Source organism: Mus pahari, chromosome 2, assembly GCF_900095145.1.
Source record: "Mus pahari chromosome 2, PAHARI_EIJ_v1.1, whole genome shotgun sequence".
Taxonomy (NCBI): Eukaryota; Metazoa; Chordata; class Mammalia; order Rodentia; family Muridae; genus Mus; species Mus pahari.
Window position 1 is genome coordinate 89116141 of NC_034591.1, and position 26608 is coordinate 89142748.

Consider the following 26608-nt stretch of genomic DNA (forward strand, 5'->3'; position numbering starts at 1 on the left):
ACACTCAGGAGGCAGAGGCAGGCAGACCTCTGAGTTTGAGGCCAGTCTGGTTTACAGAGCGAGTAACAGGACAGCCAGGGATGCACAAAGAAACCCTGTCTCAAAAACAAACAAACAAACAAAACAAAACAAATGAAAGACAGTGAATCGATATATGTTTTCTAACATAAATTAGATCAAATCCATAATCGCCATTACTAAAAATGCCTATCTGTCTCTATGCATCTATGCTGTACTGGGGGAGCAGCCTCCTTCCCATCTGCTGAAGCCCTGTCTCCAGCTCCCATGCCAGCTTCCCCAGTCCAGCTCCTCCAGTCTCCTATATGTCTTTCTATCTCTTACACATACCTTCTGCAGCAGGCATTTTTATGCTTCTGAATGAGTTGTCATAGCTTCATGAAGATATCCTGACTCCTTCACAACCAGAATTTTCTCCTTACTCTTAATTCAAACTGTCCCTACATTTATAGATTTTTTTCAACTATATTTGATCTAAAAGGGGAATTTAATTTTCTTCATGGTCCCGACTACATAGTAAATTTCTTTGTAGATTTGAAATAGACTCCCAGTACAATTTTCACACAGTAGGTCAGAGTATTCTTGTTGAGTGGATAATTGGGTATATAAATGAATATAGTTTATTCATCAGAAAAAAATTAAGAAATAATGCTTACCTTATAGTATTATTTTGAGAGTTTGGGTAGAGAAAGCACTAAGTGTTCAGTCAACTCTTCATCTGTTTATCCTTTTATCTCTATTAATATAATAGAGTTAAGAGAACAGAGTAGAAATTGGGGTGTAAGTAGGAATGTTATTGTGCACAGAGACCCTAGGACGTCTTTCTGCAGAGAGTGCCCGTTGGATGCCTGTGTGTAGCCACCAAGGCTCAGGGAGGCTGCACATCTATCTGCCAAGAGCTCAGCCGCTGGAATTCAGAGGGGAGGGGGGCGTGGCAAGTTGGAAACTGATTGCTTTAAAGGGTTATGCAAACTTGGAAGCCAATTAGGCTAACACTCAACCCTCAGAGGGCAAGGGACAGAGAGACACCAGAGGACCAATAGTGTTTGCTTTTGCAGTCAAAATAGGGACCTTACCTGTGGGCTAGTGATGTGTTTTATGTTCTTTAATTAGAACAGTCCACACATTCTTTGAATGCCTTCCCACATCACCCCAGGCTTTTCCATTCCACAGTATCAAGAAGTCACTGAAGACCATAAAGCAATGATCAGAAGGTCACATTTTAGACAAGGACAGTTCCAAGGAGTCACTGTGTAGAGAAAAGGTTGTCTGTTGAATGCACTTTGTGTGTGTGTGTGTGTGTGTGTGTGTGTGTTTAATAGAGAAATTTACAGGCCAGCAAGATTTACTTTGTTTAGTGAGCAAAGGTGCTTGCAAGTCTGGTAACCTGAGCTCAATACCCAGAACCCACATAGAGGTGGGAGGAGAGAACAGGCTCCATGACCACAGCGCATGTGTACCACCCCACTCTCATACCGTGTGCACACAAACACACACACACACACACACACACCAATAATATTTTAATTAAGAAAGGGAGAAAGAAAGAGAGGAGAGAGAGAGAGAGAGAGAGAGAGAGAGAGAGAGAGAGAGAGAGAGAGGAGGGGTGAGCAAGATGGTTCAGCAATTAAGAGCACTGGCAATTCTTCCTGAGGACAACAATTCAATTCCCAGCACCCTCACGTAGCTCATAACTGCCTGAAACTCCAGTTCTAGTGCTTCGTTGCTCTCTTTTGGCATCCATGGGCATCAGACATGCATATTGTGCAAAAAGATTCACACAGACAAAAATATCTGTACACATAAAGTAAAATGATGATAGAAGTGCCATGGTCCAGCCAAGGCACTAGACACTGAGGAAGGTAGCAATGGGTGCTATTGGCAGTTTTCAGGTTTCTGGTAATATTTACCTTTCTTAAATTTTACCTTTCTATTCTGTGGCCAAAACCTGCTGGCTTCTGGCTATTAACACCTGCTGTTCAGCAGCGGAAATTAAGAAAGGGCTTTTATTACTCACTCAGGCGTTTTGGTCTTTCCTCACAGGCCCCTTCCCTCAGGAAAGAGGCTGGGGGTTCTTAACTCTTTCTGAGCCAGAGAAAAGGGAAAAGAAAGTCACTCTAGCAGAAAAAACACTCACTCTAGATGAAAAAGAAAATATGCTTGAATCTCTCTTTATTTTCTGTTTTCAGTATATATACTAACTCTATAAAATTACCTTATACAACTAGCAGGTAAACTGTTATAACAGAATAATTGATTACATGATTTTCTAATTACATTTACATTCCAAATAAGTTCAATAAGTTTAAGACATTAATGCACGTCATAAATCAATAAGACTTAAGGAATAACAGCAGAATTGTTTACATATCTTTCCATTAAGACTAGCATCTGTTCATCATCTGTTATTAACCCCATAAGTTCATTATAAGTTTAAAGCAATAATTCGTATGTCACAAGTTAGCATGGTTTTGTCAAGAGGCAAATCATCTGCTTTGTGTCTTACTAGTCTTGAAGTTTTGCATGGATAAGCTAGTCTACATTTTATTTTTGGTCCTTGCACCCACAATAATTGTCCCTTCCCAGTTTATTATCTTTAGTTACTGGAGAGTGGTTTCAGCTAACCTAGAAGGAATGTTTCCCATGATCATAAATTTGTTCCAAGTCTGCTTTCTTATCCTACTGCAATTAGCTCGTGACACATAAAGGTTTACTGAGCTCTATTTGCAGTTTTTCATTCTATAGAGGGCTCAAAATCATTTGTATAAATTTGGGGATTCTATAAAATCATTACTAGAAATCATGAAATCATCAATTTATCTACACAACATTACTACATAAGAGTATGTCTTTGTGTTGGTCTTTGGAAAAATCTGCCCAGTAGGGTGGGCTATAATGCCCAGGAAATCACAGGCTATGTAATAGTGACAGGAAAGACATTTCAACAGTAAAAGCAATCCTAGGACGAAATCTCTGAAGACCCTGCAACTCAGAGTTTACCCATCAGCCGTGCAAAAGGGTAGGTAGTCCATCTCCAGAGAAGTCACGCCCATGCCTTAGTCTTTTGTAAGTGGCTTCTGCCACAAAGCTCTTTTTTTTTTCTTAAAAAAAGACATTTACTCTGTGATGGTTGGATTGGTTCAACAGTTGGAGAAAGGCACACTTACCACACAAGCTTTACAACGTGTTCAAGCCCCAGAACCTGCAGCAGGAAGACAGCATCAACTCCCCAAAGTTATCCTGTGACTTCAACATACTCATCATGGCATGTGTGAAACTACACTCATCATACACACACACACACACACACACACACACACACACACACCGCAAATAACAAATCATAAATTAACTTAAATTTTTTAAAAAGAAATTCACCTTAAAATAATTCTCTGTATCCACACACTTTACCATTTGTTAAAGGTAGAAGCAAACTTGGATGCCAATAAGATGAACATGCTTGTTTATTTTTACATGGATAAATCTTGACCTAATATTTGACACCGTAGGGTATGGGTACTGTAACATGTTTCAGAGTTGATCAGAATTCTGATTTTAAAGTGGTCAATTCTGAAAATATGACTTCACATAAATATATCATACAAAATGGCAGAAGTGCATACAGGACCATTTGAGAAGTTGGAAATTCTGTCCAGCCCAAAATTCACTGAATGATTTTTTTTTTTAAATAAAATTCACTCAGCAATGGAGACAGGATTTTTAAAAAGTCAAACATCCTAACACAATAAAATCAAAAGATATACTGATTTGATACCTATATGCCAAAGAATGGCATTAAAAATATTGCCTTTACTTTCTGTAATTAAACTGTGATGTTTCTATAAGCACAGAAAGCTTAGTGTGCACAGTCACTAGTGGTCTTAGCCAGTGTCTTAGCCAGTGTCTTAGCCAGTGTCTTAGCCAGTGTCTAGTGCTACAAAAAGACACTCACCATGACCAAGACAACTCTTATAAAAGAGAGCATTTAATGGAGGGAGGCTGCCTTACAGTTTCACAGTTTAATCCATTATCATCATGGTGGGGAGTACTGCAGCACACAGACAGACATGGTGCTGGAGAAGTAGGTGATTGCTCTACATCTGGATCCACAAGCAGCAGGAAGAGGGTGACACTGGACCTAGCATGGGTTTTTGAAACCTCAAAGCCCATCCCCAGTGGCACACCTCCTCCAGCAAGGCCACACCCCCTTCAGCAAGGCCATACCTCCTAATCCTTCTCAAGTAGTGACATTCAGATATATGAGCCTATAGAGGCCATTCTCCAAGTCACCACAACATATAATAGTTCGGACCCTGAGCCAAGGTTCAAGCAGCATTTAACGTCATGGCAGCATGCTCAGTGCACATGTGTGAGTCATTTGCTCAGAACCAAGGCTGTAGTTATAGCCCAGTGGTAGAGTACTTGCCTAACATGTGTGAAGCCCTGGGTTCAGTCCTTAATATGAAGTTTAAAAAAATTTCCTGAAATAACAAACTATGCCAGAAACGTTTGGGACTCAACACACATTTGATTTTTGAATTAATTTTTGGTTGTTGTGGGTTCAAAACCTTTTATTTTTCTTGAATTCCACACTGAGTGCACTTTCTCTATAGTTTCTTTCATGCTACTACCTGTGCTTTTAAAAACTATTTGTTTATATATTTGTTACTTATTTACTTGTTTTTATGTGTGTGCAGGTACAACCATGCCATGCATGTAGAACTCAGAACACAGCTTTCAGGAGAAGGCTCTCTCTCTCTTCTTTCACCTTATTAGGGGGGCACCCTGCTGCATGGGTGTGAACTCCTGGAAGCTGGTGGAAAGCTTCCACACAAACCTCCTGTCTCCACTTTCCATGTCTCCCTAGGAATTCTAGGATTACAGGTGTGTGCACTGCCGCAGTGTTTGTCTTGCTTTAACAAGGGTTCCAAGGATTGAATTCAGGTTGCCATGGTTACACGGCTATCACCTTTATTCGTTGGATCTCCATAGCCATTTACAATTGTGGTTTGGCATCGGTTTTGACTTTTGTCCCCCTGCTCCACCCCCCCCATCCCCCACCCCCCACCCCCAGTTATCTCGTTCAAAAAATAGACTTCCAACCCTCACCATGGTCTGTTAAGACAGGTCTCACTTTAGGCCAGGGCATAGTTGCCACAGGGAAATTCCATGTGGTTGCCACAGGGCAAATCAGACATGGACCCAGGACTTTGCGCACAATATGCAAACACCTGTCACCGAGCAATAGCCCCAGCTTCAGGGAAGTTCTTTAAAGAACTGACTAGTGTACCCCAAGCCTGGCTGGAGAGTGGAGTTGAACCTTAACAGTTGTCAGATGAACTCGTCCCTCACCCCAGGTTCTAGGAACTCTGAGGAAAGTAGAAGCTTCATTGCAAAGCAATGAGATCAGGCTAGGTCATTTGGGCCATTGCCAGAGCTGGACACAGACTCAGGTGGCCGGCACCTTAAGTCCACATGGCCTGTAAGCAAAAACCTAAGGCTCAAGCCTGTAAAAGACTCAGCAGAACCATCAGCAAGCCTGGGACTGGAGACACTACCCACTAGGCCATAGTGATGGGGAAGAAGACTCCTCCTACCCCACCCCTGCCAAGCCGAGACATAATTTATAATTGGGTCCTAGACCAGTGACCCTGCTAAAGAAACCGGCAAGTGCAAAAGCTAAGTGTTCCGACCCTTCGTAATTAGAGCTTCACGTTCTCAAAGGTCTCAACAGTGTTCACCAGTCAACGAATATTCTGACCGTAACAGATAAGGAGGATGGATCCATAAGGAGGATGGATGAGGCTCAAGGGTCATTAGTAGGCTTAAGGAAGAGCAGTGCCTTAACCCAAGCGCTTCCCTTCTGTAGCCCAGGGCTGAGAACAGAGGAGACTGCATCTTTGAGTTGATCACAGTCCAAAGCTGTGTCTGGGGTATTGGAAGGGTTTGTTGTTTTGTTTGTTTGTTTATTTTGTTTTCTTTGTTGATGCTACTTGAATTTGTCATTGTAGTTGACCTTTGTCTCTTTGCCTGGTTGCTCAGTGAGTAGGTGGAATATGTCATCATGTTCACCTAATTTTTATATAAAACTATGCACAACTGTGACTTTATTTTGTTTATTATTATAATTATTATTAATTTTTACTGTGTATATGTCTCTTTGTAAGTTTATAATGCATGATTGCAGGTGGCCACAGAGGTAAGCAGAGGCCATCAGCTCCCCTGGGACTGTAGTGAGCCACCTGGTTGTGAGCCACATGGGTACTGGAAACTGAACCCTGATCCCTAGAAGAGCAGCAAATGCTCTCAACCGTTGAGCCATTTCTCCAGCCCTGATTTGTTTTTTGTTTTGTTTTGGTTTTTTTTGAGATAAGGTTTTTACACTGCAGTCCAGACAGCCTGTAACTCACAATGTAGCCCAGGTATGCTTCATGCGCAAGGAAATCCTCCTGCCTCTGCCTCCCAAGTGCTGGGATTACAGGTGTGAGCCACACAGTATTGCTTTTGGAAATAGCCACTAACTCTGTGGCTTGAAGACTCACGCATCCCCCTCCAAATCTTGACGTAAGAAAGCTGTTAGTGTTGTCTACAGATGGGCACCCCTGAGGTGTGAGTTCTGGAGCCAGGGGCGAATCCTCGTCTTACATCTCCTAGCTTGCTTTACTTGTTCCCTTCCTTAGGTTGGCTGTCAGTCTAAAAGTCTGCTGCAGCATCTCCATCTGATGTGCCAGGCCCTGGACCAGCCTCATGTCCCCAGAGTTGCTCCCCATTTGTAAGGCATTTCCTACATGGGGTGGACAGTGAGTGAGAGGCCAAGCAGAAGTTCCATTAGAACTTGTGTTGTAGAGTTCATGTGTCCCTCTCTTCCTCGGATTCCAGAAAAGCTACCCAAGACCCAGGCTTTCCCAGAGACCGCTGGGATTGACGTTGATTTGTCCTAGGTAGGAAGCTTCATGCCTTCTTTCCCATGCCTACCTTAGACTCCAGAAAGCCGCAGCTTAACATCTATGATCAAGGGAAGAAGACATGTGAGAGATTTTTATATGTCAGGTATTGCTTTTACATGAGTATGATATCCCTCAGGCAGCTGGGTGTGTGGGGGAACATGCTATATACAGGGCTCTGCCCACAGATCCTCCCAAAGTAAGAACTTGCTGGGTGGGCTGGAGGAGCATGACTCTATCATATTATCTTGGTGAGTATTTCGTTGGTGGTAGACTGCAAAGCTCCTAGGCTTTGCCCCTCCCTCTTTCCTGCCCTCCCCCTTCCTTCATTTCCATCATTTAGCTGCTATGATAGGGACCATGTGCCTACTAGGTACTATTCCACCATGTTGGACTAGCTCTTTGGACAGATGGTAGATGAAGAGGGCTGAATGAGGGGCAGAAGGTCCTATTGGGCAGGTTAGTGACAGCATATGTGCCTGTCCTACATACAGCCTGTCTAATGCAGCTGGCTGCTGAGGACAGTCTTGGACCTGTAGTGGGAGTGTTTCTGACCAGAATGTGGAAGCCTTCAGAATCTGAATTGGTGACAACAGCTACTGATCCCTAACATTGATGGCCCTCTGAGGAAACGGAATTTCTCTTGGGCTGATCTGCCATTACCAACTCAAACTGTCCTCAGTTCTTAAACTCAAGGAATAAACAGACGTGTAGATAGCCAAGACTGCTGGCTCCAGCACTTAGCTGCTAAGGAGCCACCACTCAAATTTCCAACTTCATGCTGGGATGTTGAGCCCACATTCTGCAGCAAGCACACAAATCCAGCCTTTTTTAGGTTTGTGCAGTCATCATGGCACACCGAAATACCAAGCCCTGAGTTTCACTGACCCCATACTCCAGTGGAAGTGGCTCTCTATGACAGCTATAATGTAGGGAGCTCAGGTATGGTCATAGCTGTTTCACAGGGCTCCACTCTTGCATGATCATCAGACAGGCATAGGCCACCTGTGCCTGTGAGCCACATCCCCAGCCCAATAGCTCCATCTTCAGAAGCCTTTGAAGGACAAGGAAAGGGTTTAAAACAAGGCTAGCATTCACTTCGAAGGAAAGAACTAGCAGCAGAATCAACTCTGTCAAAGCAGGGGCTTTGCCCAGTGGAGGTATCTTAGCAGCCTGTTGCTCTAAACCCTCACTGGTTCCTCTTATTCCTGTTTGCTCACTTGTTTGTTTGAGTCTAGTGTATTGAGCAAGAGGGCAGCAGACTTAGCAGTCACTGGAGCACTGCCTACAGCCTCGTAGGTCCCTCTGCTTCCCCTCCAGGCCTTTTCTGGTCTTCTGCATAGGGGAATCATTGCTTTCTCCATCTTGTTGTCCAGGCTGCAGTTTCAAACAAGCTTTCTCTAAGTAATTCATCCAGTTGTTCACACACACACACACACACACACACACACACACACACACACACACACAAAGATCCACCAACAAAATTCCAATGCAACTTCTTAACAGACTCGACTTTTAAATTCATTACTTATGTAAATACAAAAATTCAATGTCCCACTTAGAGATTGGTGTCTAGATTGTCCCCTTCCTAGAGTAAGTCACATTAAAAGACGCACATTCTAGGCTCAGAGCAAAAAGGTGCCTTGCATGTTTTCCTCATCCTTTGAGCCACTTTGCCCACTCTGTCCTAGTGTGCAAGCAGTTGGGTAACTACAAATGGATATAAATTCTCAACACACAAGGATGCTCAGGGACAGCCCTAATTTGATGTTGAAGTGACCAAGGTAGCAGCATCTTGTCCTGGCACCATTTTGTGTTTTCTTTTTCTCTTTCTTTCTTTCTTTCTTTCTTTCTTTCTTTCTTTCTTTCTTTCTTTCTTTCTTTCTTTCTTTCTTTCTTTCTTTCTTTCTTTCTTTCTGTGTGTGTTTTCTTCCGAGACAGTGGCCCTGGCTGTCCTGGAACTCACTCTGTAGACCAGGCTGGCCTCGAACTCAGAAATCTGCCTGCTTCTGCCTCCCAAGTGCTGGGACTAAAGATGTGCGCCACCATGCCCGGCCATTTTGTGTTTTCTTAGATAGCTCTCAGCCCTCTTCCTCATAACAGTCACACTGGCCTTGGCAACGCATATGAGATTTTCATGACCCTGACTATGGTCCAGGCGTATGTTCTACAAACAACACAAAATAAACCAAGTGACAAAAGTATAAGTCAAAAATAACTGTTATGATAATAATTACTAAAATAATTACTATGAACCGGCAAAAAATGAATGTTTCATGGTTACTCTGACCCTCACCTAGCTTTTATTTAAATTATGATTTCTGTGGGGTTTGCCTTTTAAAATACTGTCTCCCTGACCTTCAGTACCAAGAGACACTGAGAAATTAGCTCAGCCAAAATTAAAGACCTCATATACTCTTAGTTGACTTAGTCTGTGTGTTTGTCTGTATTGTTCTCCGTGGATTATTTCAGTGTGGGAACCACGAAGCTTCATGTCCCCAGCATTATTAGAAGAAGGGTGATCAAGAAAGGCAGAGTGGCCAACTGTGCCGGGGCCAGGATCTGCTTCTGCTACATTCAAGTGATGTCTCTGCTCTCATCATGCCAAAGGTAATGACTTCCCCCAAAACAGGTACATATAAATACCACCTGTCAGGGATGAAGAGAAGGTCTCAGACATTGGGCAAGTGGTATGTAGATTCAAAGACTTTGTAGATTCAAACATTTGGCTGGATCAGAAGCAGCAAACTGCAGAGGTTCTGGGGAATCTGTGTGGTTGAAGTGATAGTGTGCACTCCTACTGTAGGCTGGCATGGCTGTTGGTCCTAAGAGGTCTTCCTGAGCCACTGATGCACCTAACATGAGCTCTCATCAGTTCGAATTCCTCCCCCTCATTCCCACCCCCCAGAACTGTATGACCTAAAGGCAGACACTGTAACCCAGCACATTTCTGGGTGGGGTGTGGAGCTGCGGCAGGGCTGATGAGCTGGGCATCCACAGCATTTTGACATTTTGGCGATTATGATGCAAGTGGGAGGGGACTGGCCAAGAACAGAGAGGACTCCATGCGATATCTGTCTCCCTGGGCTTGGCACAGGTTGGGATGGCAGAGCAGGGTTACAGAGAGAAAAGGGAGAACACTGGGGGTGAGAAGAGAGAGGTGGGCTCTCAGGGCTGGAGCAACAGTTTCCATCCCTTTCACACCTATCCCCACTGGCCTCTCAGCCAAGCTGCAGCCACACAGGGTACACACCCACCCATGCACAGGCACACATTCTTACTTGCCCTCCAGTCCCCTTGCCTCAGAACTCATATGGTTCACTGATTACAGGACCGACTTGCTGATCTCACTACTCTGTATCTCCCACTACTTCTGCACCACAAGAACCACGGCCTCGTTATCTTTTTGGTGTTTTTTTCCTTTGCTGACCCATCACTGATTGAGCTCATTTCATGTGCTATCCATCAAGAATCCCAAGGAAGGGGCACGGTGAGGAAGAATGCAGAGAAGCCAGCCCAGCTGAGTGGAGGAGGCGGAATGGGGGTAGGGATGTTATAAAGTGGTCCACTAGCTGGGAGGACTTACAGGGAGGCAGACAGCTGGTGGACAGAAAAAGAGTAGAAGAGACACAAATTCAAACATTGAGGAAGGAATACCCCTGACACCTTCAGCTGGCCTGTGCCTGTGACCTCTATCTAGGGAAAGGCGGGTGTGACAGGCTGGGTTTGGCAAGCCTTACAGCCTCACTAGAGGCAACGGCAGTCATTTTGCAAGACAAAAATGAGAGCTCACGATAGCAAAGTACAAGCTCTATTTTGAGCAGTCATCACAGACAGGACAGTAGACACAGACCTTCCACACTATCCAGGACCTGTGACTGCTAGAGCAGTAGGGACCATTAGAGGTTTAAAACTGAGGCATGGCATACCCCAGGCTCTGATTTATGTATTCTCGGGGCAGAGAAGTCTAGAGGATGGAGGGCCGATAGCTGTGAGTGAAGGCTGATGCTAAAGTCTAAACAGAAGAGAAGTAGGCTGTGAAGTGGCACTTGCTGAGAACTGCCTTGGATGCAGGAGCTGGGGAGAGGTGCGGGGGGGGGGGATGAATACACACTGGGTAACACAACTCCCCCACGACAAACAAGAACATCAGAGGTCTTTGGAAGCATCCTTATGCCTCTTCCCCAAGGCCACTTCTAGTCAGGCCAAATGCCCATGTATCTTAGTTCCCTGGTCTTAGCTTTGAGGCAAGGATGGGACAAAGTCAGCAGGTAACGCCATCCATCTTTCTTGGCTGGACTTGTCTCTAGCAGGCAAAATAATCTAAATTTTCAGACTGCTGCTTTAAAGAGCTTACACCTGCTGACAGAAGCTGCCTTCAAAGGGGAGGCTTACCTGGACTAAGGCTTGCCCGGACTGAGGCTTGCTTGGAATCATTGAAGAAGAATTCTCAAAATACAAAACAGCTTTAGGGACTGATAAAATGTATGTAAAATTATGTTTGTATAATAATAAAAAAATTGAAAAATAAACATAAGGTTATGTGAAAAAGGTTTTGAGTTCAAAGGTATTTCTCCCTATGTAATGCACACACACACATACACATGCACATTTATATGTATATACATATATATATATATAAATGTGTCTATTATGTATGTATATGTAGCTACATGCATATAAATATATGCACACATACAAGTGTTCACATGTACAAACACATACATATGTGCACTTAGGTATAGATGCATATATGCATTGCTGGAGATGTGATTCACATGTTTCTGTTGCACATACATACATTTGTCAGCATATATTTCATGTATGCACACTTATTTCTTGAGCAGGGTTAAGTCACCATAAAGGCAACATTTACAGAGAGCTTTGCCCTTGATTGGACTCACTAATATTTGCTGAATTAGAACAAACCTCTGCCTTGCCCACTCTGATTTTTATCGTTGACCATTGCTCTCGGGAGTTAATGTTTGAACCTGACCATAAAGAAATCGACAATCACTGACCTATGGCCTATATCTGAGGAGGAAGAATCCCCTTATAAAATAGCCAACAGTGGGTGGCCTGGCAGGCAGAGCTATTGTGGTCAGCTGTGGAAAGGAAGCCTCGTTGCCACCATGAACTTCTCCGGCAAGTACCAACTGCAGAGCCAGGAGAACTTTGAGCCATTTATGAAGGCAATAGGTGAGTGATGAATACGACAGCAACGAGGGGCTAGCCCTACTATCAGCAGGTAGTCCAGGTCTGGTGTTGAGGTAGAAGGAGGGGTCTGGGCTATACCGAATGGAGGCGTCCTCCAGTGGCTCTCCTGCTCTCTTGTTACTTTTACTGTTCCCCCCTGGACAAAGCTACTCCAGGGAAGTGGAAACGACCCCGCATTGGGATATGAACTGGTTTGAAGTGTGTGTCTCATGGTACTTTATTCTAAGACCTTGTTCCTTCACTCACTTCCTAGCAAACATTGATTCAAGGCCAACCATACCCCAACCCCATGCTTGTACATACACTAGAGAGAGAGTGTGATAGACTACAATTGTGACCAACGTTTAGAGGCAAAGCTACAATCTTGACCCGTTATTTGGAGATAAATATAATGAAGTGTCCCCTAATATGTATGACTCTATACCAGGCATTGCTATGCAATGCCCACAGTAAATACTCACCATAAAACTGAGTTGTTTTCCCATTTTACAGTTGAGGTGAGTGGGGTAGGTGAGGTAGCTGTGACAAGGCTCACAGTGTAGACAGTGTTTGAGTTGGAGATAGAAACAGGTGCTGGATCCCAGAAACCCTAGTTAAACACCCTATGTCTCCCAAGGTACAGAGGTACGGAGGAGACTGTGATAATGAAGGCTGAGCCTGGGACCAGGGAGAGAAAATTTTGTAACAGGAAGAGAGAGTCCTGTGGGCAGAGGGGGAAGTGGAACAAAGTGGAAAAGATGGGGAACAGCAAAAGCAGAGAAAGGATTCTCAGGTCATCCTAGAAGTCAGAGCTTCTTTTGCAGACAAGGCAAAGATCATGAATTTGAGGATCCCTTAGTTGTGCAAGGGACCCTCCACTGTCGCTGTGAATTCCATGGTTCTTGTGAACCCCCGTTCATGTAAAAGCCCAGATTTGTTCTGAAATCTTTTGTACATTACCCCCCAAGAGCCTTGACTCCAGAGGCCACAGCAAGTTTTCCAGGCATGGTCCTACTTTGTGCATGGCCTAATTATTTGTAGCTCCCCTGTCACTTCAGGGGTAGTTGGATTTGGAAGATAAACATTCTGGAGGATGAAGTGTTCCCACTCTAAGAGCAGGGCCACTAAAGAAGGAGGGATCTGGGAGGGAGAATGAGTAAGAAGCAGGGAGCCACAGAGGAATGGGTCTTTACTACAAATGAATCGGTGGGCTGAGAATGTGGCTCAGTTAGTAGAGTGTTTGCCTAGCATGCATGAAGCCCTGGGTTCAATCCCTTGCACCATATAAGCCAGGTATGATGGCACATGACTGCTATTTTAGCACTAAGGATGTGGAAGCAGGAGGATCAGACACTCAAGGTCATCCTTGACCATAGAGTGAGTTAAGGCTAACCTAGGCTGCAAGAGACACTGTCTCAAAAAATAATAGTACTGGGCTGGTGAGATGGCTCAGCAGGTAAGAGCACCCGACTGTTCTTCCAAAGGTCCTGAGTTCAAATCCCAGAAACCACATGGTGGCTCACAACCATCTGTAACAAGATCTGGCGCCCTCTTCTGGAGTGTCTGAAGACAGCTACAGTGTACTTACATAAATAAATAAATCTTTAAAAAAAATAGTACTAACTATTAATAATAGTACTAACTGGCAAAGGACTAGCAGACTACTGACTTTCCGTATCAGAAGGCAAAGACCTAACTGCTCACAGGTCTATACTCTATGGACATGGATGGGGTCTCTGTTCTTCCAGTTTTTAACTTTACATGGTCTCTACCAGGTCTGCCTGAGGACCTCATCCAGAAAGGGAAGGACATCAAGGGCGTGTCAGAAATCGTGCACGAAGGGAAGAAAATCAAACTCACCATCACCTATGGACCCAAAGTGGTCCACAATGAGTTCACCTTGGGGGAGGAGTGCGAACTGGAGACCATGACTGGGGAAAAAGTCAAGGTATGTAGTCCCACCTCTGGCCACCATCTGTTTCCCAAAACTTCTCCTAACAGAGACCATGTCACTGAAACGATTTCAGGCAGGAGACGCAGAGAGCTCTGAGGGTGGACTTCTCATTGTCTCAGGGATTGTGGGCCTCTAGGCTCTCACAGTGGAGGATATGGGAATAAAGGGGCACAGAGCAGGAGCCTCAGTCTCAGGGTCTCCCAGGCACAGTGCTCCTGGCTCTCAGAGTCCTTCAAGGAGAGCCTGGAACTGGGGCACATTGCTGTCAGTGAGAACCTTTATCTGAGCCAGGGTAGCTTTGCTTCCGCTGGGAGGTGGTTCCAGGCAGCAATGCCAGCTGTCTGTAAGCTGTGTGAGTAGTGGACGGGTGGTAGCAGAGAGATCCAGAGGCTGTGGGTCCTGCCATCTGTCCCTCCTATGAGGCCTGCATAGCCTAGGGTAGCGGGTGAAATGTGCATCTGTTCTCTGTCCCTGCCCTTTCCAGACAGCTTTGTGCCTCAAATTCAGCAGGAGTCTCTTTATTGCTTCTGCTTGCTCTTATGTCTGCCTCTTTTACAAGACAAGGAGAAGAGAGGGCTGGGCTTCTCCTGATTGGTTCATGACAAGGGTTGAGTTGTCATGAGTTTTACACAGCCCTTTTTCAATGCCCACTCTAGAGGCAGATATTTGATGTCTTTTGCTCTCGATTAGGATTCTCCCCTCCATCCCCCTCTTACTTCCTTTCTTTTTATTCATTTTTCCCCCTTAGCATCTTGCCATGGAGCCCATACTAGCCTCAAACTCAGCATCTTCATGCTCCTGCCTCATGCGTGTTAGAAAGCCTAAAGTACTGTGTCCAGTCATGATTCTATTTACTACCGTCCTTGATGTATACAGCTTGGAATTGGCACTACAATAAAAACAAAACAACCAAAAAAAACCAAAAACAAAACAAAACAAACAAACAAACAAAAAAACCCTCAGTAGCTACCAAAGAAAACTGAATCCCCACCCCCACCCCCACCCCCAGCTGATTGGAGTTTTTCTACTGTCTCCCTCCACAAGCTTGAGAAATGGGACTTTATATTTTATTTTCAGATTTTTCTCCCAGGGCAGAACTACTTAGGTAGGCTTGACATTTTCTTTCATTCATGAATACCCTTGACATTTTCTTTCATTCATAAATACCCTCTATTTCCAATTAGCACCAGAGAACTGGAGAGGGACAGGACATTTAATTCCTTGTCAGTTGATACCATGCAGGGAACCAACTTCATTAGCTTCACTGCCAGGCCATTGCTCAAGGGCCACGCCTGTCTTCCCTGCAGGCAGTCGTTAAGATGGAAGGTAACAATAAAATGGTGACAACTTTCAAAGGCATCAAGTCCGTGACTGAACTCAATGGAGACACAATCACCAATGTAAGTTGGCCCTCTGGTCTTCCCATCTAGTGCTTGAGGTGAATGGTGTGCTTGTGTGTGCTTGTGTGTGTGTGTGTGTGTGTGTGTGTGTGTGTGTGTAAAGGATGAGGGACAGCTGGATGCCATCACTCATTATTCACCCTTTCCTCTCGAGACCTGGACTTTCTATCTTGCCTCTTGTCAATGTCTTCTACCACCTAAGAAGATCCATTATGTACCACGGAGTTGATAGATATCTTATCAGATCTATTGAACACTTTTCTAATCCGGGAAAGTAAGGCAGTGACCAGAAGAGCTGGTTGAATGGCAGCATCAGGGTTTCCTGACCTGGGTCTGACTCTTGGGCTAATCTCACAGCGGCTCACTACTCAAGCAAACCCCAGGGGAGTCTGTTCACACTATAGACAGTGAGGACTGCACTCAGGACACCGGCAGCCATCTTGTTCTTGTCAACACACAGCAGAATATCAGGGCGAATCCCTGAGAGATAGAAGAGCGGTATCTTAAGGGAGGGGCAGCCTTTTCTAATTCACCTGTGTCTCACACCTCCTTGTGCGCCACTTACAGGGACAGCCACTCCCCTGCCTCTGCCTCTCTCCTCCTTGCCCACTCCCTGACACTTACCCTTTTCCCAGCAGCAGCAAACTGGATGGGTGAGGATGTGTGTGGTGTGCTGAGGCACAGGATAGTATGTGCAAAGCATAGCTAGCCTTGCCCTGTGTCTGTTGCCATGGGGCCTCACACCTCACACTCAGGCCATAGGATAGAAGTCCATTCAACCCAGAGATGTCCCAGAGTTCACTGTGTCTGCCGATATCCTGTCCAGGAGGCCTCATGGCCTCCTACAGCAGCACTTCCCATCAATGAAAACCTCCACAAGGGAGGCTTTGTGTGTCCATTGATGTAATTATTTGATGACATCAGAGTAATTAACAGCCTTAGCACTAACCAATGAGCCACACAGCCAGCCATGTTCCATAGCCCAGGTGCCTAATGAATGCCTCTGCCCACTTGGAGTCATGTGTTTACCAAGTTTATGGCCACTAATGAATGGCACGCTGGGTATGCACTCCTGTGCCATCATCCTCCATACCCAGCTGTTGGTCATGCTTTGTCCCCACTACAGTAATTCATAGTGTTTCTCTCATGGTCAGGTCTTCCAGCTTTCCTTTGTATCCAAAATGCACCTCAGGCAGGTCACAGAAGGCAAATCCCTAAGTGACCGCATCTGGTCAAGTGAAAATCCCCCTCCACCATGGAGAGAGAGAGGGGCATCAATCACGAAACATTCACGCCCCACACTCTTGCCCCTCACTCCATCAAAAGAGCAGGTGTGTCCAGTGTTCTCCTGTGCTCATTCACACCGTTCATACAATATGAGGGAAGTAGATAGCACCTACTATGTTCCAGTCTAGTGGCCCACTGTACATATGCTTGTGCTCAGCCACAGGTCATTAATGTGCAGGAAAAGATCTCAATGAAATGTTGAGACATTAGATTAGGCCGCTCTGGATGGTTTCTCTATCGCTGTCATTGATTCAGGAAGCCATTCAGTGGCTGGTAAGACAGACCTCCTTCCATATGAACAAGAGAAGTGAGGAGACGCAGCGTGCTATCCGAGAAAAGATTGCCAATGGCACCTCAGCTCTGAGAGAAAATGGGCATTTTTTCAAGTTGTTTAATGTGTCAGCACTTTTGGGACCATTTGGGGCAGTTACTTTTTGTTTGTTTGTTTTACAATTCATCATCAAGAAAATATTTCATAATACCTCTTTTGACTTTCAGACCATGACACTGGGCGACATTGTCTACAAGAGAGTCAGCAAGAGAATTTAGACAAGGCTGTGTTTCATATTCCTTTACAGTGTAAAGTTAATACAATAAAGTTACCTTTCTTTTGAAATAACTTCTCCTTGATGGATTCTCATTGTGGTGCTATTGTTTTTATTTTATTGGTGTGTGTGTGTGTGTGTGTGTGTGTGTGTGTGTGTGTGTGTGTGTGTTGGGAATTGAACCAACCCAAGGTCTCGCATATGGGAGGCATAAACTCTATCACTGAGTATAACCCAAACCCTGTTGTTTTCAGTGATCCTTGATCACCTATAATTTCTTTTTTCAATTATAATCTGTGTACATCACTCCATATACTCAGATCTGTAGTTTAATTTCACCCTGAATACAGATTTCCAACTCATGTGTCCTAGTCAGGAATGTCTAGAGTGGCCAGATCTGTAGAGTATCCAGTAGACCTTTTGCCTGTCAGCCACATGGGCAAGAAACTGGAACAAGAGGTTATTCAGGACTCTGAGAGAGTCCCTGCATAAGGACAGGGATCCGGAAGAGCAAACTGGCAAGGGGAGGGCCACTGCCATGAGCACAGCCACAAATGGCCATTCAGCAGTAGACAAGCTCTAAACGGTTGGGCACTCAACTACCAATTAACATATTTTTCTTTTATCGGAGGGCTTAATGTACAGATGTGGCACAGGTGTAATTTCTCCCACAACATGGGCAGCAGCAGAAAGCAGAAAATGGAAGCAACCCTCTGAATACTACTTTGTCCCAGACTACTAGGGGTTTGAGATGAGTTTAACAGCAGGCAGCAGAAATCCACACATTGAAATCCTATTGCCCAGCAACTCAGAATATGGCCTTATTTGGAAACAACATTACTGCTGCTATCTAAGACCATAGGGAAATATGGTAGGTTTCTAACTCAATGAGGCCAATATTCTTTTTTAAAAAAGATTTATTTAGTTTTACTTACACTGAAGCTGTCTTCAGACACACCAGAAAGGGGCATCAGAACCCATTACAGATGGTTGTGAGAAACCATGTGGTTGCTGGGAATTGAACTCGGGACCTCTGGAAGAGCAGTCGGTGCTGTTAACCGCTGGGCCATCTCTCCAGCCGAGGCTGATATCCTTACTGAGACATCACTGGGAAGCATCTGTGTGAAGACTGGAGTTATGCTGAGCGGAGCCCTGGACCACATGCTTTCCTAGCTCCCTCAGAGGGAACTTGGCTCGGTCGACATTGGCTTTCAGGCTTCTAGTGTCCAGAACTGTGAGGTCCGATGCTTGTGCCACCCAGTTTGTAGAACAATGGTGTCTCAGGGTTTTATTGCTGTGAAGAGACACCGTGACCACAGCAACTTTTATAAAGGAAAGCATTTACATTATAGTTTCAGAGGTTCAGACTGTTACCATCATGGCATGAAGCATGGCAGTGAGCAGGCAGACATGGTGCTGGAGAAGGAGCTGAGAGTTCTACATCTTCATCCATACAAGCAGCAGGAGAAAGACTTTAAGCCACACTGGGCATAGTTTGAGCATGTGAGACTTCAAAGTCTACCCCCAGGGACACATCTCTTCCAATAAAACCACACATACTCCAACAAGTCCGCACCTCCTAACAGTGTCATTAGTCCCTATGAATTAACATTTAAACACATGAGTCTGGGGTGGGGGTGGGGCGGAGGAGAGGCATTCCTTTCAAACTACCACATTCCACTCCCTGGAGGCTTGAAGCCATACCATTAAAAAAAAAAAAAAAAAAAAAAAAAAGCATTCAGTCCAACTTCAAAAATCCCGATAGTCTATAACGGTCTCAATCTTTCCTGCAATCTTTTAACTGCAATCCCCTGTAAAGTCAAAAAGCAGATCACATACCTCCAACATTACCATTCCAAAGGTGTGTAGTGAGGAAATAGTGGGCCAAAGCAAGACTGAAAACCAGCTGGGCAACTCCAAACTGTGTTTCCCAGTCTGATCTCAAAGCAGACTTCAGACCTCCAATTCCTTTTAGTTTTGTTGGCTACAACACACTTCTCTCTCTTGGCCTGGTTGCACTCCCTGTTATCTGCTCTCCTCGACAGGTATCCCATGGCTCTGGCATCCCTAACATCTTGGTGTCTCCAAGGCAATCCAGGCTTCACCTTCATAGCTTCACACAATGGCCTCTCTAGGTCCCCTTGTAGGGGCACCCTGACTTAACCCTGGCCTCAACAGCTTTCCTTAGTCACAGAGGGAGACTCCACAACCCTTTTCTTCTATCCTTGACACTAAAGCCAGAATCACAGGGCTAAAGCTACCAAGATCTGCGGCTTGCTGCGGCTAAAAACTGGTCCCCTTGTTCAGTGACATTGTGACCAGCTTTCTGCTTTTGATGTTTCCCTCCCTGCCTAAATTTGGCTGTCCTGGAACTTAGAGATCCACTTGCTTCTGCCTCTGGAGTGCTAGGATTAAACGAACGCATCACCCTAAACTTCCCGATTTCTTTTTACAAGTTGGGAGCTTAGCTGGGTGGAGTTTTGCTCTGAAGTCACCACTCCTTTTATTCTATTTAACAGCAGGCTTTTCTATAATCTGTTTATCATCTTGAACACAGGACTTAGCTCCATTCCACTTCCTGCTGCCCCCTTTCCTCTTGAATTAGTGCATTTTCAATTTTTCCTTACTCAGCTTGCCTCCTTTCGTTATAGATCTTCATAAGAGTGAACACTGATAAGCAGATGCAGAGTCAATACTCAGCTTTTTTGAGATTTCCTCTGCCAATGAAATTAATCTAAAAGCTCTTCAACTTAGCCTCAGGCAAACTTTTTGGACAAGGGCAAAAAAGTGGTCACATTCTTTGCCAAAATATCACAAGAACAGTTTCTAGGTCACACACTAACACTCTCCTCCACTGAAACCTCTTGAGCCCGGTCCCCACAGTTCAAATCATCCTTAGAACCATTGTTTTCAATGTTCCTACTAGTATGGCCCACTATGCCCCACTTAAGTCATTCAACTGTTTTTGTTCAAACCACCACAAATGACAAACCAATCCAGTTCTCAGACAGCAAACTGCTGCTCAATTCTGCTATTACCCTCATAGTCTGTCAGCACCAGAAGTGTCCCAGCGTATAGAAGCCTTGATAAAGAGCTAACAGCTACAGGGGAAAATAAAAACCAATAGCCCACACCAATATGCCAGTCACAGAAATAAACTCTAGACTGAAGAGCTAAGTAAATAAATATGAAATGCTGCAAGTCGGCATAACATCCAGGGTTGAAGATATATGGTTGTAATTCCAGCACTTGGGGGATGAAGGCAAGAGTTCAAGGTGTTCAAAGTCATCCTCAACTACATGTGGAGTCTGATGCCAGCCTAAGTGAGTTGACTCCCTCCCTCCAAACAAACTGAAAGAAGAAATTGGTGTTTGTCAGGGCCCTCCAGCTTCCCACCCTCCCAGAACTGGGAAGTCCCAGTTCAAAGAACAATGAAAGGGGAAATTGGCAGTTGACTATTGTCAGTTGGCCCGCCAGTCCTCCACTCCCCAGGTATCTGGATGTCCCAGTTCAAAGAACAACCACAAAATGTACATTCCCAATTGTATCAACTGCACTCTCACTTGTAACCAATCAATCATTACCGGATTCTGTTATTCTCTTTTTTAATTTAGAAACACCCCTTGCAGTTTGGCCCATTCCCCCATAAACTCTTTCTCAATCCTGTAATGCCAAGGCATGGACACCCCCCACCTGCAGGGGTTTTTTCCTTTATAAACCATCACACATAGCAGTGGATAGCTTTTAAAATACAAGACTTTCTTTTAAAGTCTTAATTATGTGTATGCCTGTGTGTGCCTGTGTGGGGTGCCCTCAGAGACTTGGAAGGAGGTGTCAGATCTCCTGCAGCTGGAGTTACAGGCAGTTGGGAGCCACCTGGTGTGGTTGCTGGGAGTCTGCAATAGCAGTGTGCACTCTTAACTACTGAGCCATCTCTAGCACTGGATTTCATTTAGAAAGTGCAAAGACCAAAGGAAAAGATTAATACATTTGACTTCATCACTTATCAAGATTACACATGAAAAAGATAGTGTAAATGTAATTTCACATTTACTGTACTGTGGGAGGTTACCCTTGTGCTTCACTATACCCATGTAATGAAGGTTATAAGATATAAAACTTCCCCCAAATTAAAATGAACTACCAACAAGTCAATGGACAGGCAGGTCAAGGTCCTATAATAGGCCACCTGCAATATAGAAGATGTTTATTTTCACCATAATTATAACAGAGGTGGGGGATATAAGACGAGCTACTCAAATACAAAAGCTAGTAAAAGTTAACATTGCTTGCATCCAAGTTTGTAAGGATACTGTGAACCGCCCTACTGTCAATGGTGGAGATATAAACTGGTGCTGTCAGTGCTGGAGGCCATTTGACAGCACCCCTTAACGTTTTCAGTGAGATCTCTAGCACCTAGCAAACACCCTTGTGCAGCTTCCCGAAGCTGTATTGTATACATGTACAGAAAGCATAAACAATGTCACAAGTGTATGTTGGGTGTCGTGGCACACCCCCTTAGGAGTAATCCCAGCTCTTAGGAGGAAGAGATGTGGATATCAGCCTGGGTTACATAGTGGGACTAGATCATAATAAACAAGCAAGCAAGCAAGCAAGCAAGCCTGGGTTACATAGTGGGACTAGGTCATAATAAACAAGCAAGCAAGCAAGCAAGCCTGGGTTACATAGTGGGGCTAGGTCTCAATAAACAAGCAAGCAAGTAAGCAAGCAAGCAAACAAGCAAATGGGCTGGGGGTGTGGCTCAGTGGTAGAACACTTGCCTAATATGCACACGGCTCTGAGATTGGAAAGAAAGCAACAAGGTGAACTAGAAACAGGTGCTCTTTGTCAGATAGGGCTGAGGAGGTTGTTCAGGGGGTGAAGTGCTTTTATCTCAAGCCTGACAACCTGACTTCACATTCCCAGCATAAAGCCCAACAAAGTGGCTTATGCATCTCTAGTCTCTGCATCCTCACAGGAAGAAGGGGGCAAAGAAGAGAATCCTTAGAAGTTCGTGGGCCAGTCATGGGCTCCCTGTCTCAAACAAGGTAGAAGGTGAGGACCCATACTCGAGGTTGTTCTCTGACCCTACACACATGTCACAAACTATGTATGCTGCCTCCTAACACGTGCATAGAAAAGAAAAGCAGAGGGGGCTGGAGAGAAGGCTCAGTCATCTACTGTTCTTGAAGAAGACCCAAGTTTAGTCCCAGTACTCACGTAGGAAGGCTCACAACTACCTATGACTCTAGCTCCAGGGGTCAGATGCCTTCTTCTGATCTCTGTGGGAACCTCCACTTGTGTTTAAACACACACACACACACACACACACACACACACACACACCGAAAAGGCGGGGAGGGAGAGGAAGAGGAAGAGAGGGAGAGAGAGTGTGTTTGTGTGAGAGAGAGTCAGGAAAAAGACTGAGTGAGAACGAGTTTAAAATAAAACTAATATTTAAAAAGGAAGAAAAGAGGGGTTAAATTAAGTGTTGTAGATCCATGCTTTTTTTTTTTTTTTTTGGTTTTTCAAGACAGGGTTTCTCTGTGTAGCCCTGGCTGACCTGGAACTCACTTTGTAGACCAGGCTGGCCTTGAACTCAGAAATCCGCCTGCCTCTNCCTCCTGAGTGCTGGGATTAAAGGCATGCACCACCATGCCCGGCCAGATCCATGCTTTTTAAAATAATTTATAAATGATGATGTCAGTCTAACACAAAGTAAATTATAGAAAAACGTAGTCCAGGCTGGCCTTCAACTTTCTGTGTAGCTGAAGAAACCCTTGAATATTAGATTCTCCTAGCTCCATCTCCCGAATGCCTGTAACCACCTTGACCAGCATAAACTTCAGAACAATACTGACAATATAATATCCTTCATGGGAATTGTGTTAAAGCAGGAAGTAAACTTCTTACTATACATCTATGGGAGCTGAGGACAAAGGCTCTGGGCAACTGGTACGTTAAATGACAGCCGGTGCTTCTGGTATGGGGACAGAACCAGTAGGTTGAAAGCTTTTTACATAATTTATGTTGTTTGACTCTTATAGGCAACCAGTTTTCTGCACTTATGAGTCTGATGATGAGATGATTTAAGAAGAATTTGACTTGTAAATATAGTTGAGCCGCCCGGCTTATGGTTTTGGATCACAGTTAATACTTCTATAAAATGCATAGTGCAATTTCTTGTCTCCTGTCGTTTGAAAGGAGCCATGAAGTGATTTGCAAAGCAAATGCTTTTCTCGAATTCCTGGGTGGGGTTAGGGGGGCTGACAGGTGACCGAAAGGGTGTGTATATACTGGTTTTGTTATCAACTTGACACAAACTTTTAGTGACTTAGGAAGAAGAAACCTTAACTAAAGAACTGTCTCCATAGATTGGACCGGATGCCTATCTGTGGGGAACTGCGTTGGCTGACGATTGGAACTGCACAACCCACAGTGGGGAGCACAATCCCTAGGTAGGCGAGTCTGTGTTGTATAAGAAAAGCAGGCTGAGCACGAGCCAGAGAGAGCAAGCAATGTTCCTCCAGAACCTCTGCTTCAGTTCTGGCTTCCAGGGTCCAGCCGTAAGTTTCTGTCCTGACTTCCTTCAGTGATTGACAGTTACTTAGATGCTGTAAGCTGAAGTAAACCCTTTCCTTCCTTTTGTCGTGGTGTTTGGCCCAGCAGCAGAGCGGAACTGGAAGGGTGTGATATTTGGAGCATTGACTGAAAATGTTATCACCAAAGAAAGCAAGCTGAGTGTCACGTGGGGAAGAGATTTGCTTTGTCAAGCTGACAACGAAGTTCTCTGACTTTGAAGCTAGGAATAATAATTAGAATGTTTTTCAGAAAAATTTCTAGGGATCAGATAGAATTCCCCCAGAATGAGCCAAACAGTGATGGAACTTGCCTTTAATCCCAGCACTATGAAGGCTGAGGCAAGCAGATCTCTGAGTCCAAGGCCAGCCTGTCTACAGAGCAAGTTCCAGGGCAGCCAGGGCTCCACAAAGAAACCCTGTCTCGAAAAAACAAAAACAAAGCAAAACATTTCCCAAACTGTTTCCTACCAGGATCGTGCACTGAGCCTAGCTCTGGGTTGAGGAGCTCTTGCCCTGGGAGATGCTGAACTTGGATTCTGTGTAGGTGCCCAGAGAACTTAGCGCCTCAACAAACAGCTGTTGATGGGCTCTGAGATTTTCCCTTGGTCCATAAGACAGGAATAACATAAAAATATAAAACAAAACATAAAAATGTCTCATTATGGATGCTGTAGTGTGTCACAGTGTGTCCTACAGTGTATCCTTTTGTCCACACATTTTTACTTACAAATTTTCATTGCAGGATCTCCATAATACACAGCAGCAACAGGGTATCCAAGAGGAGTGCTGGTGAGGATGCAGGGTTGATGGAGGCCAGAGTCTTCACTCCCCACAGCCAACACACACACACACACACACACACACACACACACACACACACACACACACACCTGCATGTGAGCACACACACCAACCAGCCTGTGAGCGCACACACATGCTAATTCCACAGCCTTTTACCTAGACTACCAACAGGGGCACTCAGCCTGTGAGACCACTTTTCTGGCTAATGCACATTCTTTTTTTGTTTGTTTGCTTCCTTGTTTGCTTCCTTGTTTGTTTTGAGACAGGGTTTCTCTGTGTAGCCCTGGCTGTCCTGGAACTCACTCTGTAGACCAGGCTGGCCTCGAACTCAGAAATCCGCCTGCCCCTGCCTCCCGAGTGCTGGGATTAAAAGCATGTGCCACCAAACCTGCCTTCTAATGCATATTTTAAAGTATGTCCACAAAATAGCTGTTTTCATTTTTCTTCTTGTTTTTGATCTTTTTTTCTCTGTTCTTTTTTAATAATTGACTGCAATAGGGTAAAGAAAGTGATTTGAAAGGGTAAAGGAAGTCTGGAGAGATGGCTCAGCAGTCAAGAGCACTGAGTACTTTTCTAGAGGTCCTGAGTTCAATTCTCAGCAACCACATGGTGGCTCACAACCATCTGTAATGAGATCTGGCACCCTCTTGTGGTGTGTCTGAAGACAGCGACAGTGTACTCAGATGTTCATTGTAGTGAGTCATTGGTCTGGTTCCAGGCCTCTGGCCTCCATCAACCCTGCATCCTCACCAGCACTCCTCTTGGATACCCTGTTGCTGCCCTGAATTATGGAGATCCTGCAATGGAAATTTGCAAATAAAAATGTATAGACAAAAGGATACACTGTGGGACACACTGTGACACTACAGCATCCATAATGAGATGTTTTTATGTTATTAATATAACATATTAATAACATTTTTATTATTATATTACTGTCTTTTGTTTTCCTTTGGGGGATGATTGTAAGGTGGAGGGCAGATAGGAAAGGACTGGGAAATGAGTGGGATTGGGGTACATGACGTGAAACTCACAACTCTCTCCTCCCTTACCCTTTTTTGGTTAAGACTTATTTATTGTATGTGTGTGAGTATACTGCTCACCACATACTTGCACACATCCCAGTGGCTCCCACTGTGGGCAGGCAGGCCTCTGGGATTCCTCCCCAACCCACACTCCATGGCATGGTGGCTGCAGGTGGGCCTTCTGGGTACTTTGTCTTTTATTCATTTGTTTATTTATGTATTTGTTTTACATGTTAATTCTGTACTTGGGGAAGGGGATGTGCCATGTGCACTTGTGGAGGCCAGGACAACTTGCAGGCGTATGCTCTCTCCTCCCACTCCATGGGATCTGAGGGTTGAACTCAGGTGGTCAGACTTACTAGCAAGCGCACTCACCCACTGAACCATCTCACTGGTCCTGGATCCGTTTTTACCTGCTGAACGTCCACCGTTTTCCAGTGTTCCACATCAGAAAAGAATCACAGGAGGTCCGAGAGCATCCAAGGGAATTTATTTTACAAGCAGGTAAAGTGAAAATGGGCATACATGAGAGGAGACAGAGAGAGAACAGAGTGTCTGCTGTGAATCTTTTGACTTTGGAAAGGAGTTTGAACTTGACCCAGGAGACAGCAGATACTTAATGATGAATTTACACTCTGCAAATAAAGTGCTTCGTAGGAAAATCCTTCTGGCCATAGTCAAGGCCTTACCATAGTTTTCTTCCTCATATCTTTAGAGAGGCAGTCCCTAAGAGAGTCACCAGGCAATGACAATGTCTGACTAGTGCTCTGGTTCACCAAAATGGAGTGGATGCAGATGATGCCTTCATGGTGAGGGTGGATGCAGGTGTCTTCATGGTGAGGGTGGATGCAGGT

At 44.6% G+C, this 26608-nt stretch overlaps 1 protein-coding gene across 1 annotated transcript; it reads left to right on the forward strand.

Moving 5' to 3' along the window:
- The first annotated feature begins 12026 nt into the window (after positions 1-12026).
- Fabp1 (fatty acid binding protein 1) lies at positions 12027-17422 on the forward strand. Its single transcript, XM_021191762.2, has 4 exons — positions 12027-12164; positions 13937-14109; positions 15423-15515; positions 17301-17422. Exons 1-4 carry the CDS (start codon positions 12098-12100, stop codon positions 17349-17351), a joined length of 384 nt encoding a protein of 127 aa, XP_021047421.1. The 5' UTR covers positions 12027-12097; the 3' UTR covers positions 17352-17422.
- The last annotated feature ends 9186 nt before the right edge of the window (positions 17423-26608 follow it).

Excerpts from the sequence above, each read along its gene's own strand:
- Fabp1 (XM_021191762.2), top strand. The coding sequence starts at position 12,098 with ATGAACTTCTCCGGCAAGTACCAACTGCAGAGCCAGGAGAACTTTGAG. Across the intron at positions 14,110-15,422 it reads TGACTGGGGAAAAAGTCAAG|GCAGTCGTTAAGATGGAAGG; the intron begins GTATGTAGTCCC and ends TCTTCCCTGCAG. Across the intron at positions 15,516-17,300 it reads ATGGAGACACAATCACCAAT|ACCATGACACTGGGCGACAT; the intron begins GTAAGTTGGCCC and ends TTTGACTTTCAG.